The following is a 17,398-nucleotide window of genomic DNA, read 5'->3' on the forward strand; positions in this document are numbered from 1 at the left end:
AAATAAGGAGACCTCCACAGTTCAAATCCATGCTGTTCAAGAGTCAACTGTAATTTACAAGTGAATATTCATACACTGAGGCACACGTTCCATTTTTTTTTTTTTTTTTTTTTCACTGATAGGGACGAACCATCTAAAACATGTGGAGACCTCCCAATTGGTTGTTGTTGCAAGCCTGGAAGGGCAGCTTCAATGAGGTGGGGAGAAGTGGAAACTATATTGTAATGGTTATTGAGAAGTGAGGATAATAAGCAAACTTTTCTTTAAAGACAGAGTGGGAGAAAGGATACATACAGCTCCAAGTAGAGAGGAGAGGTGAAGAAAGGTGACGACTTGTAGGATGGGTCATGTTAACATAGGTTTGAAGGGAAGAGTCAGAAAAGAGAAATCATTAATAAAGCGGGGGAGAGAGAAGAAAACATATATTGTAGATAAAATACCCAGTTTGCAGGAGGACATGGTTCTGGAGCCTCAGTAAAGAGTCATGAGAAAGTTGTGAAGGCTGTCTTTCTGTAATAATTGATTACACAAGGTCTTCAGTGCAAGAAAAAGAGGCACTTCAGTGCAAGGCAGAAGAGGCATCTGGTGTAATCAGCATGGGCAACAGTGTCAGAAGTGACCAGATGCAGACACACACAAAAACGAGCAGCTGGGAGAAGGCAGCTGAGTGACCATCATCAAGCTATTTTTACAGTGGTGGTAGCCACCCCACACTCACATTTCCAACATAACCTTGAGATGGTTGACAGGAGTCAGCCGCCCAGACTCAGCCACTGAAGGCAATGTCTCTCTATGCCTCCTCCGGCAAACACAGCTCAGGAAGTGGAAGCTGGTAGGGACTTAAGTAGAAACTGGTAAACTGATATCTTACCTCTGGGCCCCTTTGTAATTCATCCACCACCCACAAGACCTTGGGCCAAGATTCCCATTTTGGCCTCAGACACTAATTTTGGACCAACTGGTCAGTGCTCAGCTGGGCGTGGTGGCTGTGTGGGTGGGGACCACCGGGTAGTGGAGGAAGTGGGGCTGGTGAATCAGGCGGGCGCCCGGCTTCAGCATGGCCTGACTCACCCCAGACCATGGGAATGGGCACTCTGGGGCCAGTGGCGCCATCTCTGAGCAGCGCCAGGGCTGTCAGTGCATCATTAGTGGTTGCGAGTGCTTGCCCAGCACTTCTCACAAGGTGGCCTCAGGGCCTGCCCACATGCCATCTGGGTAATTACGTCCTATTTACCTTCCTGCAGATCCAGATGAACAAGCACTTCACTTCCTGACTTAACCTCTGTGTGCCGCCCTGAGTGATACGGTGAGTTTAAAAATCGTTCTTCTTTTCAACCTGATCAACCCTCTTCCCTCACGCTTCATGCTGGAGGATTCAGTAGGCTTAGATGTAGGGTCTCTGACCACCTTGTCTTCGTTTGTCAGTTGCAAACTGATTTCCCAGAGAAATCCAGACAGCCCCTACTGCCAGAGTGGACACTTGACACAGGACGGTTCCTCACGTGTCCCTCCCTTCCGACCTCTAGTTAAGTCGGCTTCTTCACTCTGATGAAACAATCCTCCTTCACTTTTCAACTGATGTGGTTCAGTTGGTGTCAGTTCTACCCCCAATACCAGGCTGGCTTACCAGAACACTGTAATCTCTTGGCCATAGTGATTGGTTCTGAGAGTTTTGTGGACCACTTAGAAGAGAATCATTCCCTGCTGTGGCTACTGAGAGCATAGAATATAGGCCAAAAGTTACCGGCAGCGTTTTTTTCTTTTTTAAGATGACTGTTATGTGCCAAGAACTGCCTTAAGTGTCTTTATGTGTACTGTCTCACCAACTTCCCACATCAACCCCGTAAACTATAAGTTCTATTATATGAGGCAGCATAGTTTGGGAATCAATAGTACTAATTCTGGAACCAGATTACCTGGATTTAACTTCTGGTTCCATCATTTGCTAGTTGTGTAACAGGTAAGTTATTTAAACTTTCTGCGCCTCAGTTTCCTCATCTGTAAAATGGGGCTTCTAATGGCACCTACCTCACAGGTTGTTGTGAAAATCAGTGAATTTATTTACACAGGGTACTGGGAAGAACACAAGGCAGAAGAGCAAGTGCTCAAAATTTCAGCCATCCCTATCACTATCACCATCATCCTCGTGTCCCATTTAAAGACAAGGAAACTAAGGCACAGAGATGTTAAGAAATGTATCTACAGCTGTGCAACTAGTCGATGATGGCCTGAGGATTTGAATCAAGACTGCTTCTAGCTCTAGAGATGGTGTTCTATTTATTTATTTAGCCACGCCACACAGCCTGTGGGATCTTAGTTCCCCAACCAGGGATCAAACCCACGCCCCTGCAGTGGAAGAGTAGAGTCCTAACAACCAGACCGCCAGGGAATTCCTGATGTGTTCATAACCATGAAACCGTACTTCCTGTGCCCAAGGACATCACCTTGGTCTGCAGAAAACAGAGGTAACACACATAAAGCACAGCTGAGTGGAAAAGAAGGCAAAACAAGAGTCGTGAGGTATTTCCAGGGCCCCTTGAACCAGCTGTCTTAGACTGTACAGCTGCTGTAACAAAAATGCCATAGACTAGGCAGCATATAAACAACAAATCTGTCACAGCTCTAGAAGCTGGCAAGTCCAAGATCAAGGTGCTGGCAAACTCAGTATCTGGCGAATGTCACCTCACTGTGTCCTCATATGGTGGAAGGAATGAAAGAGCTCTACTGGAAAAAAAAAAAAAAAGAGCTCTACTGGAGTCTCTTTATAAAAAAGGCACGAGTATCATGCATGAAGGCTGCACTAGTCTCATTCATGAGGGCTCCACTCTAAGGACCAAATCATCTCCCAAAGGCCCCCACTTCTTCTTAATACCATCATCACCTTGGGGGATAGGGGTGTTGTAACATACAAATCTTTCAGGGACATAAACATTCAGTCTGGTGCTTGTCAGCACCAGACAAGCCAGGAATCCAACCTCCCTTTGGAGTTTTCAATACACAGCAAAATCCCTCTACCTCAGCCCAGTTTGTCCCTTGCAGTTGAAATCCCTTATAAACTTCACTGAAATAGCAATTCAAAGCTCACCCGCAAGACTGTCTTCATGTGCTGAGCCTGAATGACCCCAAAAGAAGAGAAAACACTGCCTTGATAGAAACTGCTTTAGGGTTACCACATCAGAGCTGTCTATTTGTTCGGTCATTCATTCATTCCTTTCAAGCATCCTCCACGGATGGAATGATGTTAGTTGCCAAGACATTCTGAGTGGACTAGGCATAATGGATTTCCGCATCAAAATATCAACAGTGTTCCCACAAGTATATTAATTAGGTCCAGCTCCAGCCTCAAGTACAGTCTCAATTCCCCTTCTGTCAGAACAGAAGTCTCTGGAATCTTTCAATCTATGCCAGATCTTTTCTGAGCTCTGCATATCTACTGCTATAGCTGGACTCTGGCCTGTCTTTAAATGCAAAAGGTAATGGGGAATTTCTACACAGACTAAATTATTCATCTCCATCGAACAACATAAGCAGCATTCAACCTCCATCTCTGGACACAGTCTTTCCAGATCAAAATATTCGATCAAGGTCCAAACAGGAAACGCAGATGCCAAACAGGTGACTTAGAAGGTAGGGGTCAAAGCCTTCCAGCCAGCAAGGTGAGTTGTGTCCTTCTGTGCATCAGAGCTGCACACAGAGAACCCTTGAGGGCTGGGATTACTTTTGATTTTTAAATCACAAGCGTCATAGAAAATATACAATGAATAACCCAATGATTCCTTGGAGAGTTCATTGCTCTCCCCATCTCCTTTGATTCCCCTGCCTCCTCTCCACATCCTTTGAACTCCTAAAAGGACACTTTGAAGGCCTGTCATAAAGCAGTTTTTCATTCATGCTTTGCTCTTTGATGATCTTGCTGTTTGTCTGAATTGCAGCGTCCACAGGATGTCGGCCGGGCGAGCTGAAAGCCAATACTGACGGGGAAGGGCCAAGTGAGGATGAGTCTGAGCGGTGCTCATCTGTAAGAAGAAACAGGAAAGGAGGAAAGAGCCAGACAGGAAGGACCCAAACAGGATTTCTGGTCTCTCTTGCAGGTCTTATCCTTCAGAGTGGCCTCCTATGAGAGAGGCCTAGAGCACTGGAGCCTAGCGACAGCTGCCAGCCTGCAGGTTTTTACAAGTGTTCCTCCTGCTCCAGCCTCAAATGCGAGAGCCCTCTGCTTACCCCAGACTGCACTAAGCCAGCTCCCACTTGATGAGAAGGATGATGGGCTTTGATTTTTCCCAACCTCTTCCAATGTCCCTAGTGCAAGATTCCTTTCATTTCAAGGCTAGCAAGACACCATGAGGTGGGAAAAGAAGAGAGAGAGGTAGCCAGGCAGGTCTGCAGACACACACCTTCTTTCACCTTGCCCACTGACTCAGCAGTTGAGAACTAAGACTCTTATAAATGACTCTTAAGAATCCTAAAATACTCAATAATAACCAGTGGCCCTCAAAGCAGCAGCCCTGGCCTGGGGATGGTAACTATGATGAGGGCAGACAGAGCTTTCTGTGAACCTAAGTGTTCTGAGATCCAAAGGGAAAAGAAACCACTCCCTTTCATGACGCAGGGAGTTTGATTCATGTGAAGGAAGTGGCTGGGGATGGGGGTGGGAGGGTTGGGGCACAGGTGTGGAGGTAAAACTCTTCATTCAGCTTTAAACAGTCAAAACATTAGAACTCATCACTCCAGAGGCATATGTGCAGTGTCAGAGGGGAGGGTAAAGACCTCACTCACTCTCAAGTGTTTAGTGAGTACCTACCACATCCCAGGAGGACAAGAGTGAGCCAAACAGACAGATCTCTGCCCTTGTGGAGCTAACAATTCACTGAAAGGCCAGATGTTCAACACTGCCACTCATACATACGTAATTGTAAACTGGGTCACATACCTTACAGTATAGGGTGTGAGGACAGCATTAACACAGAGACACCATTTAGACATGGGGGCCAGCCTACAAGGAGACCTGGGAAAGCCCAATCTAAAAAGGCGACATTTAAGCTGAAGGGGAGAGGGATGATGGTCCATCACCACGGAACAGTATGATATGCAGAGCAAACAGCATTTTATGCAAAAGGAACAGCATGAGAAAGTCTGACTGAAGGGGAGTCAGATTGGAGGAGTCAACAGTTAGCAAAAGACCTGTGATGAGTAAAGATGCAATCAATGTGCATTAAGCCCCACAACACACCAGATGATACACCCCGTACCAGCGACACAGCAGTGAACATAATGCACAAAAGCCCTGTCCTCCTGCAGTTTACTTCCCAGATGCTACCTCGTCAGAAATCAGACTCCAGCAGAGCGACCAATAATTCAGGCTGCCTGGATGAAGCAATCCATGATGAAGCAATGGGCAGGGCCACTTCATACATGAGGGTTTTCTTGCCCAAAGGCTCACAGTGTGGGCCACCAACGCCGAGTGAGCAGCTACTCTCACTTTTCCCTGCATGGATGGACGCCAGACTGAAATCACCCATGGGCATGCGGCAGAGGGCAGGCCAAGCCAGTCAGACAAGTGGAGCACCCCTCCTTCCCCTGTGCTGGCAGTTCTGGCCCACGGTGGCCAGGGGTATGGAGTGATCTCCAGGCCCTCCATCAACCAGTTCTAAGTTCTGAACATAGTTCTGGCACAGTGTGCAGTAATTTGCAGCATGGGATTTTTGAATCAAACAGAACTGGCTTCTTGTCCCAGCTCTGCCACGGGCCAACTGGGCCCAGAACTTGCCCTCTCTGAGCCTCTGTCTTAGTCTATGAAAGAGGGTTAGGGGTTACTGGGACCTTGCAGTTGTGAGGACTGCGAGAGTTAGGGCATGTAGAGTGCTGAGCACTCTTCATGGCGCTAGGCATCAGCTACTGGGGTATGAAGACTGGGAAGTGATAGATCCCACTTCCCTGCCTGGAGACGCTGAACTTAATGTAATTTTTGTAAAGCCCAGAGTCACAGGCAACAATGAAGCGCCCTGCACAGCCCTCTCCCTTTTATTCACGCATTGCCTGGGAAACCAAGGCAGAGTTCAGCATCTCGCCTGGCGTAACCCCAGGACTTCAAAGTCAGGAATGTTCATTTCTGAGAACAGTGAAGCAACCACAGGAAGCGTGCAGCAGAAGCAACAACTGGCCGAATTAGTCCCATGGGAATTACTCGGAAATATCTTCCATTCAAAAAGACTTTGTGAATTTTCCATTGCAAATATTTAATATCGAATTGGGTTCTCTCTTCCGCCTTTGTCAGTGGAGTGCTCAAAATAATTTTAATATTAGCCGAAGCCAAGGAAAATTACGAAGATAAATCTGCAACATTTCCTTCCCCTTCTCTCCCCCTCTCTCCCTGCCCATGACACATCCCACAGCCAAACTTCAGTGATCTGAAGTCTTCCACAGTTCAGCAGTTAAGCAGTTGCTTCTAAGACAAATGACATAGTTTAAACATTGGCCCTGCTACTTATAAATTTTATGATTTTAGGCTAGTAACTTATGCTCTTTAAGCCTCAGTTTCTTCCTCCATAAAATGGAGACAATAAAAGTCTCATTAAGTTACTAAGAATGGAGGGAAAGTTCCAGAGGTGGATGTTACTTGCTATTATTACTACTATCTGTTCTCTTCCCACAATGACCTAGGTCATCCAGAGATGGTCCAGAGACGGCAGCTAGTCCAGCAGGCCCGCAACAAGCACTAACTGACCAAGGAGAAAACATCTTTGGCTGGAACGGGGTGAAGAGGCTGTGCGTCCTCCTTGGAAACTGACAGTCTATGCAGAAGGAAGATCTGTGTGAAGTTCAGTGAATCCACCAGCAGCCAAGTCACCCTGCACTGGTACAGAGAAAGCTGCCTTCCTGTTTCTTACCATTCCCAGGCCCCAGATCAGAGATGACATCAGACCAAAATCCTAGACCTTGAGAGTTTATCTAAGGACCTCTATAGAGTTTTCTTTTCTTCTATCCCTCCTACTTCCCTTCCTACAGTGAGCAATCCAGTCTGACCTCATGGAACTTACAGTCTAGGAAGGAAGATGATAGAACATAAAGTCATCAATAGGAAAAGTCCTCTGAAGGAAATGAACTTCCTTCCACATAGGAGGTGGAGAGCGACCGGGGACAGGGACTGAGGTGGGGTAGTATGGGAAGGCTGCTCCGATATAGGTCCTGAGGCTGCACCAGTGGCAAAACAAAGAAAAATGAAACTATCTTGCTAATTCTTTATTTTCAAGGCAATTAACAGGTCCAAGGTATAAGTGCTTGAGGATAAGTCAGAAGAGAAGTACTAGACTGAGGGTTGTTCCATCTAATCTTCTCTTCCCCCACCAACAAACCATGAAAAGGTTAGTACAAGATGGACCCCAGGACGATTGAATTTACCTCCCACGGATGACCCTGAAACATTAGCAGAAACACAGGTCTCTAATTTGTGCCAGAACCATTGCTAGACTAATAACAATCAGAACAGCAAGAGTCACTTACTACGTGGGGCGTGTGCCAGGCAGCAGTCAGGCACTGCCTTGTGTTCCCTGGTTTACTCCTCCCAACTTGGGGACGATGATACTGTCACCCCACCAGCATCTCACTTGTGGGGAAACCCAAGCACGGGGACGTAAAGCAACCTAGGAGAACACAGCTATCTGCAGGTGGGGCAGGGATGCTACCAAGTAGGTACTATCATCAGCTCCATTTTACAGTTGAAGAAACGAAGACAGAGCGCTCAAGCGACCTGTCCAACGTGGTACAGCCCATGGTGGGTAGGAGGAGGACTAAGCTAGGCAGATGATGCCAGAGTCCAGGCACAGAATGACCCGAAGTGCATGCAGGGAACAGGAAGTCCTTCCATTTCTCTGGAGGGGCAGGTGAACAAGGAAATGCAAAGAGACATCTATTAACACATTCATTCAATGAACATGAAAGATGCACAGGACAGCCAAGCCTGGTACTGCTTTCTGGAGCTTCAGTCTGGTAAGAAAGCCAGAGATGGATGAGTTAATGCACGTTACTGTATACTCATGACCATTGGGACACGCGGCAAGGAAAAGTTTACAATGTGATGGGTGTAGATAAGGAGCGGTGACAAGAAATTTGAGGCAGGTCCTTTCAAGGGTTCACCGAGTGAAGAGTGACCTTTCTTGGAAAGAACATGGCAAATCTGAGGAAATGACGGAAAGTGGAGAGACTGGGATGCACAAGGGAGGTGAGGGAGGTGGGAGACAGGAGAGGAGCCTGGAGAGGTTGGCAGCAGAGAAGACTGAGAAAGTGGTGGGAAGCCAGGCCGCAGGGAGCGCACAGGCCAGGCCAGGAAGCCTCCGCCCACAGGTCTGGGGGAAGCAGACACTGAGGCAGGCACAGCTCTATCTAGGGAAGCTCATTTGGAAATAGGAATTGGGAGATTTAGGAGGAAGCAGGGCTAGAGGCACTGAAACAACACAATCCAGAAAAAACATAGTGGGTACCTGGAAGAGTACTTTTGAGTACTTTTTGATGCTTTGGAGCTGTGGTTTGGAGAAGACCCTTGAGAGTCCCTTGGACTGCAAGGAGATCCAAGCAGTCAATCCTAAAGGAAAACAATCCTGAATATTCATTGGAAAGACTAATGCTGAAGTTGAAGCTCTAATACTTTGCAAAGAGCCGACTCATTGGAAGAGACCCTGATGCTGGGAAAGATTCAGGGCAGGAGGAGAAGGGGATGACAGAGGACGGGATGGTTGGACAGCATCACTGACTCAATGGACATTAGTTTCAGCAAACTCCGGGAGATGGTGAAGGACAGGGAAGCCTGGTGCACTGCAGTCCATGGGGTCACAAAGAGTCAGACACAACTGAGCGACTGGAGAGGATGGTCGCAGGAGAGGAGGAAAGGGATTCAAGAGAACCAGCAGAAACAGAAGGGACAGGAGCCTGTGATGCCTCAGGGGTCACAGGGGAAAGATGAGCCCATGTGGGGACTGGGAGCATGGGGCTCTTTAAAAACCAGCAGGAAGACCCAGGGGCCATGCCAAGTGCAGTGTGAGCAAGCGCACTGAAGGATTGCTGGAGTGACAGCTTCTGAGCTCTGGGCAGGACACCCAGAAATGTTCTAAGAAACAAATGCCACTGGCCCCATTTCACTCACCAGCAAGCTGAGGCTCAGCGAGGCAGGCTGATGGTGTCTCCCTGGGCCAATGCCATCTCCCCCCACCTCCCCAGGTGGCTTCCCTGCAGCTCTTCTTTGGGTTTAAATCCTTCTCTCATCTATACTCATTTGCTTGTGTTCTGCCAGTCAAAGCAACAGAGCCTTCCTAATGACCCACCCTGCACTGGTCTGGGGACTGCCAATCTTCAGGGAAAAGGTAACTCACAGAGAAGCTGTGTTTGACACACACACAATTTTCTGAAACATGGGTTTGTTGTCAATATTTAAAAATCAGGTAATTCTACATACAAATCCAGATCTCAAAAGTCTCTCAGAAACCCAGATTATCTGGTGACATTGGGTCCACATCCTCACGAGCCAACAACTGCCTTGAGTGGAGGCACTGCCCTCCTGAATAACCACAGGACTTCTGGTTTACCACAGTCCTCACCCCAAACAACTAACACCCACAAAAGAAACGCAGCTATGTGCCCACTGAAGAAGCCTGCTCCTTAAAAATCAGCAGTCATTTTTATCTTCAGGGCAAAAGGGAGCGGAGGAGACTGGGGCTAACCAGAGAATACAGCCTTCAAGTGTAGGAGAGCTCCCAACCTGCCTCGTCTTCATAGACATTTGAGCCTCTGACCTCTGACTGTTAATATTTTCTTCTTATCGGGAGGTCGAGGAGCAAGGCTGCTTGCCACATGCTTGCATCCCTATCTGGGATCACCCAACAGTCCCTCCTCCATCTTGCTGCTACCCCTCTCTACCCACTGCCACATGGATTCTAAGTTTCCATTCACAAGGCTGTCCAGCAGACATCCCAGGGAAGTGAGGACACAGAAGTGTATCTGCCCAGAACCAGTGTATCTATTCCCACTGGGGAATAAATACAGTCCAAGTGAAATAAGGGCTCTTGCTGAGGCTGGCTCAGGTCTTCAATAAAACAGGACATTCTTTCAGAGCAGTGTCCTCACGAAGGAGCTGAGAAGGGAAAACACTTCTGATTGCACAGCATCCTCTCCCTCGTGGAGACTTGGCATAAAACAGAAAAATGAAACACACCCCGGTTCCTCTCTAGAAAATCTCAACATGGAGACAGGGGTCAAGACGTAAAAAGGGAGAGGCGGGAGAGAGATCAGGGAAACAAAAAGGGAGGTGCCTGGTGGCCTGCTCTGAAGGTAAAAGGGTGACTATTATTTCAGGGGTCCTGAGCTCCTGGGGTTAAGGATAGGACATGCCCAGTATCTCCCAACACTCTCTAATACTTAGCATTCCTACCCTCTCTCATTTCCATCTTACTGCATTCTCTGAAGTCTAGAGAGGATTTGCCAACAACTGACTAGTTCAGGCCCCTGGGAGAAAGAGCCATGCCCTCCAGCTTTGGGAGCCACCCACGTGCACACACTTGGCAAGCTTCCATCTGTGTCTAGCAGTGCTCTGGAGAACCCGGCCACCAAAGGGTTAAGCAAAGGAGTACACTGGGGTGATGTGATGAGCAACCGCAGACATGTTCCCGCCCCTCACAGAGTTTACAGCCAAGTAGGGGAGACAAACAGTAATCGAATGTTCACAGACATTCATGCATGCATTATTCAAAACAGAACCATGCACTCTGAAGACAAGAGATCACCCTGCGCATGCATATAATAAAGTGATCAGGCATAGTGAGGGTGGTCAGGGGAGGAAGGATTCCCTGGGCAGCAGCTGCTCAAGAGAATGGGGCAGGAAAAGCATTCCAGCAGAGGGAACAGCCGGTGCCCAGGAGGCAGCCACATCACTGTGCCTCCTGTCCTGTTTCCTCTTAATAAGCTCTGGTTTGGTTCCAGTGTGGTCCACTGGAAGGAGCTGAAGCATAGCTGAGTGGGCTCTGGGAAGAAGCTGGAATAAGGACAGGTGGGAGAGAGCTCCACGGCCAGCAGGGGCAGAATTCCCCAGAGACGCCAGCCCCCCAACAAGGTACAAGCTGCCTGGGAGGCAGTGGGACCACTGGGTCATTTCTAGAGTGCAAGGATGTCAGCTCCCATCAGTGACAAACCAAACACAAAATGAGGACATAAGACATGTCCCCACCAAGCTCTCTGGAAGGCGGAGTTAGAAATTACTCAAGTCTAATTTCAAATACAAAAATAACTCAGAATTTTTAAAATCATCTTTTGTGGTACCTCTGATTCTTGCAAACAATACCTTCAATGTACAATCATTTTCAATTTGCAGAAGAGACTTCATTTCAACCTGGCAACTACCTTCAGAGGTGCTTCAAATAGCAGCCAGTGATCTTTATAAAACATGCCTCAGCTCATGAGGGGCCCCAGTTTTCAACTTTCCAATGGCTCCCACTGCATCTAAAATGAGGTCGAAAAGCCACTCCTTGATCTGGCCCTTACCCATGGCATCAAGCTCACCTCATCCTCTCTGCTCTCTGCCCACCATTCTGCAATCAAAATGCCCTTTTGCTCAGTTCCTCAACCAGGCCAAACATGCCCCAGACTCCGGGCCTTTGCATATGCTATTCCCTCTGCCAGGAATGCAATCACCACCTGCTCCCTTTCTCTTCCCTTGGCACTTTCTCTTTCCTTGGATCTCAACTTAAATACCACCACCTAAGAGACAGGCCTTCCTTGTTAGTCACATCATCAGAAGTAATGCTCTTCCCACTCAGTCTCATCTCAAGCCTATTTTCTTTCTTTTTCAGATGTGTGTCCAACCAGGAATTCTCTCCAGGCCCTCCCAGCACTTTTCACTTTTCCACAATTTGCTTATTTCTCGTTAGGCTCTCCCACTAGACAAGCTCCAAAAGGAAAAAGATCACCCTGGCCCTGACAGTGATGTTTTCCTACCACCAGCACAGTGCCTGGCGCATAGGAGCTGTCCAACCAGTGAGAACTGCTGAGTGAATATGTTGTGGGTTCTGCAAAACGCCTGTTGCGAACGCCTCCAAAACGTCCACTGGGCAAAGAAACAAGGCTGGGGAGCCACATTCTTGATCAGAGGACACCAGAAAGATATGACGATTGAATACCATTTGTCCTCGATTAGACTGAATCAGAAACAGAGCTTATAATCATAAAGGACATCGTTGAGACCATAATGGAGCTTCTAACATGGGCTGAACATCAGACAAAAGTACTGCATCAATATAAAAGTTCCTGATAATTTGATGATTCCACCATTCTAAACTAGGAAAAGACAGATATTTTAGGAGGGAAGTGCCATGAGGTCTGCAACTTACTTTCAAAAGTTCAGCAAAAATAAATATATTTGTGTATGTCTACAGACACTCACACACTGCGTTTGTTCTCTCCACGCAATTTTTCTGTAGGGTTTTCAAAGTAAAAGGGGGGAGGGGCAGAGGGAATAAACTGATGGACAAATAAGCAAATAAAAAGAGTTTAATTTCTCATTTTTGGTTGAAGTGATGTGATTTACCCAAGATCATATGTATAGCCTCTGGCAGGGTTGAGATTTTGACTGAAATATCCAAACTCTCAGACTTTTTACATTTCCACTGCAAGTGACTCACCTGGACTTGTGACAGTTTCAAACAGGTAAATTTCAGGGCCCTGAACTGAATTACTGGTTGGATATGCGCCAGCTTAAAGAAATCAAAACGATGTTGGGTGACTATAATCTAGGACTCAGGCTTCCAGACATTTTACCTTATGAAATAAAAGCCTTCTCATTTGCATATATCTAGCCCAGAAACAATCATTCAAACGTAAACCCTTTCTGCCTGCTCCCACATGCTATGTGGATTATACCTCTAATAATAGGGAGTTACAGAAGTGGTGGAGGGAGAAAGACTAGCAATGAAGTTTTAATTTTCTATTTTTACTATAATTATTAAAACAATCTTTCTTGTTTCTTTTCCACCTATGACCATTAAAGCCTGTGCAACTCTGCATGGTCAAACTCCTATTCACCCTTCAACTCCCAGCCTAGACTCCTCTTCCTCCTGGAAGATTTCCCTGATTTCTCCAGGATAATTTAGGAACCCTCCTTCTGGGTTCCCACGAGCCCTCTCCTTTCTGAATAAAAAATTAAATCTCATCAAATTAATTTTTATTGCCTGGTTGCTTGCTGCTCCCCATCACAGAATTGCACCCTTCACGAGGGCAGAAGCTGGGATGTCAGTGGTAAACCTGTGCCTAGCCCACAGAGCACATGTGGTAATCCACTGAGTGAGCTGGCCCATTCCCACTCCTCACCAGATCTTAGATGACCTGCGGAGGGCAGACTGGGGCTGGCTCTCCCCAAGCAGCTCTAGAGAAGCTTTTCTTCTGCCTGTTGTTTCAGGTGTCCTGTATCACATCCCCTTTGGGACAGGAAGTGTCCTATGTCACTGTTTTCTCCTCTTGTTCTGTTATCAAAGGCTGGACCAGGGAGTTCCTGAGCCAGAATCAGGGGGCTTGGGTCCAGTTACCCACCACCTGCTAGAACAGTGACTTGGCCGCAGTGCCAAATAGGGAACAACACAAGCTTTATTAAATAATAATAACATACTGCTCACTCCATCTGGTCATTTCAGCTGAGGGATCAGCTTTAAAGTCTTGCCAGGGTGGGATAAGCAGAATGGCCTTCACGGGTGGCAGAAGGGGCAGATATGCAGGATAGAAGTTTTGGGGGCTCTGTGGATTTGACTACAGGGCTGTTTTTCACTTGTTCATTCCTTCCCAGGAAGAGTCCAAACAGAAACTGTACGCTTCTGGTGTCCATTTCAGTAACTGCAACTCAACATGGTGGAAAAAGCAGTCCAATAATGCAGGTTTGATTCCCAGCTCCCTCCCCATCTGGGCGCGTTATTTAACCTCTTGGAAACACAGTTCCAGTTGCCATGAGTGGTGGCCAACACCTTCCTCATGAGACTGTGAACAGAAATGAAGACAATAATCAGATAACCCAGCATGTTGTAAATGATACACACTGCACAGAGTATTGCAAAACTGTGACAGGATTCAGGAAAACCGCTCCCTTGAACAGATGACCTGCAGGAACTGGGAGAGTATGAAAGAGCAGGCGTGCTGGGGGCTGCAGACTCGCCTAGGAGAGACAGCACACAGACACCTGCTAGAAATTCATCATGTACTCAGTCAGGCACGGTTATAAAACTTGCTGGGGCCACGTGGGTACACAGGGAGGCACAGATGCTGCGTACGTTTTCTCATTCCTTAGCCCCCCTTGCCACTCCTAGGCCCAGGATTCTCACAAGCCTAACACCTGACATGATGACACTCTTCGCCTAAGGGCCCTACGAGGGTTGAGAAGACTGAATCTTTGTACATTACTGCCTTTTCTATTTTACACACACACACATCACCAACTAAGAATTTAACTCAAAACTCTTTGTGTTTCTGTTTAGGGAAGTGTTTGCCCACATGGGGATCTTCTGGTCCTTGAACAGAACTCAGCATTCAGGAGACATCATCACCCTGGGGGGGAAGCAGGAAGCAGAATCATTGCCCACGTCCATGAACAGGATCTTTGTCCTATGTCCCAACATCCTTGAAAGCCACCTTCTGTGGGATCTGTCCCCCACGGAGCCTTTCTCCACCAAAGCCTGCCCGTATCTCCTGACTTCCGTCTAGCTCACCCCCCACACCCCAGCGACCAGAGCCCTACCTTTGTCCTCGTTACCTCTCAACTGGACTAGAGCCAAGGCCTCCTGCAGTCTTCCTGGCTACGCATGCTGATGCCCCTCCCCTCCCCACACCCACCCTCCACTCTGCCATCAGAAAGGCCTGACTATAACGCTCGGAGCACAGAAGCCCCTTCCTGGGATCCCCCCAGGGGCCCCATGGCCTGCGGGTTCCATCCCACAGTCCCTAGGAAAGCACAAAAGCTTCATTTTGTTCTGCAGCTTCAGCCTCCATGCTGTCCTTTCCTCCTCCATCTTATCAAAATATTTGCTGCTTTCCCTCCCCCTCCCCACTGCCCCCCAACCCCCACCCTGGGCTTTTGCTATCTCTTTCTACCTCCCGGAAAGCCTCTCCCATCTCTGCCTTACTCTTATCACTCTCGATGACTCACTGGACACTTCCTCTAGGATGTGCTCTCGAAAGCCACAGCTGGGGCCGAAGACCCTTCCTCTGGTCCCACAGGCTCCCATTTAACTAGTTTAAACTGGAATTACAGGTCCATGACCCCGATTCCCCAACTAGGTATTACCTTCCTCCAGGTAGGGAGTGGACTGGATCCCCAGCATTCCCCAGCACCTAGCACCTCGGCTTAACACTGCCAATGACCAACAAGTGTTTGCCAAGCTGAAACGAACCTCCAATCCCCAAACAGAATCGCAATGAGCACTTCAACCAAGAGCCCCCTCCATCTGAGGAAGGGAAAAAACAAAAGGCTCCAGGTTGATGGAGCCCATACTGCCCTGGAAGACCTGGGACCTGGATACTCAGTGCAACAGGAAGACATCCAAGCGCTGCCTAAGGAGAGAATAGGCATTACCCTGAAGCTGCCTCAGGCCAAGGACACCGTATCAGCCCAGCCTGCCTTGGTACTGTCCATCTCAAAAGCAGATGTGTACATCTGAGGGCACATCCTTATGCCAAGGACTGCACAAAGCCACAGGACAAGAAGGGACACCTTTCTGGACAGCCAATCTAATACTCTTCAGCTTTTTTATAACAGGCTTCCCTGGTGGCTCAGTGGTAAAGAATTCACCTGCCAACACAGAAGATGTGTGTTCAATCCCTGGGTCAGGAAGACACCCTGGAGGAGGGCATGGCAGCCGACTCCAGTGTTCTTGCCTGGAGAATCCCATGGACAGAGGAGCCTGGTGGGCCACAGTCCATGGGGTCACAAGAGAGTCGGCACGACTTAGTGACTGAACAGCAACATATATGGCGTTCTTGCTACGTCTTAGGCACACATGTCAGTTTGTTTAATCTTCAAATTGGTCCCACAAAGTGGGTACTACGAGCTGCCCCCATTTTATGATGTAGAAACTGAGGCCCAGGAAGGTTAAATGAGCTGCCTGAGGTTATAAAGACAGCAAGCAGCAGTAGTGGGGTTCAGACATGGGCATAGAGCTCAAGTCCACTGCTAACCACTACAATACACTGCTTTTCTTCAAACCACTTTACAGAAACAGAAAACAATGTCACGGAATGAGCTGCACATCTCAAGAGTTCTGGTTTTTTGTTTTTAAGATAACATACAGGACTTCAACACCCGGGCCTTGCTCACCCACCCCTCCAAGCTCTTCTCCAACTCCCTCTCTCCTCTTCGGTTTCTTCTCAGTTTCTGGTAGGTGCCAAGTTCATTTCCAACAAGGAACTTTCACACATAGTGACCCTCTGCTGGGACTGTTCCACAGACCTTGCCAGGTCTCCAGCCAGCTGACCCCCTGGCTCAGGTTTCACCATCTCAGATGGACCTTGCCTGACGACCCTGCCCAGGTCTCCTCTGCTTCTCCATCCCAGCACCACGGTCATCCTCTCCACAGCAGGGCTCCCGGTGGGTGGCCACATGGTTGCCTTCTACAGCTGGACACTGTTTTCCCCATTGCCCGACAAAGCTCATAAGGACAGGAACCTTTCTGTTTTGCTCACCTGGCACCCAGCAGTAAAGCAGTCAAATGTTTACTAGATGTACAAACACCCGGGTGAACTGAGTGAACTCATTAATCAAAGGAAGGAAGAGCTGCAGGAGAGGAGGAACTGCCCCCTTAGGCTTTCAACTCTGGGAGATAAGCCTTCACTAAGAGCAACGGTATTTTGGTGGAAAAAATTAAAACGAGACTTCAAGATTATGAGCCCATGCTTTTGGAGAAAGTGACCTACAGTAAACTCCAAGTAGCTCATCTGTTCTGATTTCTGTGAACATGAACTTTGCCCTTAAAGAGGCAGTCCTTGGAGAGGACCATGGAACTGCCCAGGATGATCTGCTTCAGGCAAGATTGGGCAGGCAAGCACCCTTAATGCTGTTTGAAATCTGCCCCAACTTCACCGAGCTAGAAGCACCTCGAATCCCTAGAGGAACATTCCTGGGAATGAGCTCACACAATTACTATTACCCTCAAATGTAAAAGCCAAACCTCCAAGTCTGTACCATCCAAACTTAAGGCTGCAGTTCACCTTGCAAAGGGGTGGGTTCAGGCTGCTGCAGCCCCAGAAGTGGGGGGAAATCAAGCCTCAAACACAGCTAGCCTTTGGGGCACACAAGCACACCCCTGAAGCTTTTCCACCCAAGCCCCTGGGAACATGTTTATGAAAGGCAGCAGAGGGGTAGGGGGTGAGAGGGGGATCATTATTA

At 47.9% G+C, this 17,398-nt stretch overlaps 1 protein-coding gene across 12 annotated transcripts in view; it reads right to left on the bottom strand.

Moving 5' to 3' along the window:
* Positions 1–17,398, bottom strand: part of LOC113895217 — a 453,671-nt gene that overhangs the window by 291,616 nt on the left and 144,657 nt on the right. Inside the window, exon 6 of one of the 12 annotated variants that reach the window (XM_027546117.1) lies at positions 3–4,016. The exons of the other annotated variants lie outside the window; for them this stretch is intronic. Coding sequence (XP_027401918.1) covers position 4,016 — 1 coding nt within the window. The 3' untranslated portion in view covers positions 3–4,015. Of the gene's footprint in view, positions 1–2; positions 4,017–17,398 lie in introns of those variants that run through there. 12 annotated transcript variants of the gene reach the window in all.

Source organism: Bos indicus x Bos taurus, chromosome 7, assembly GCF_003369695.1.
Source record: "Bos indicus x Bos taurus breed Angus x Brahman F1 hybrid chromosome 7, Bos_hybrid_MaternalHap_v2.0, whole genome shotgun sequence".
NCBI classification, from domain to species: Eukaryota; Metazoa; Chordata; class Mammalia; order Artiodactyla; family Bovidae; genus Bos; species Bos indicus x Bos taurus.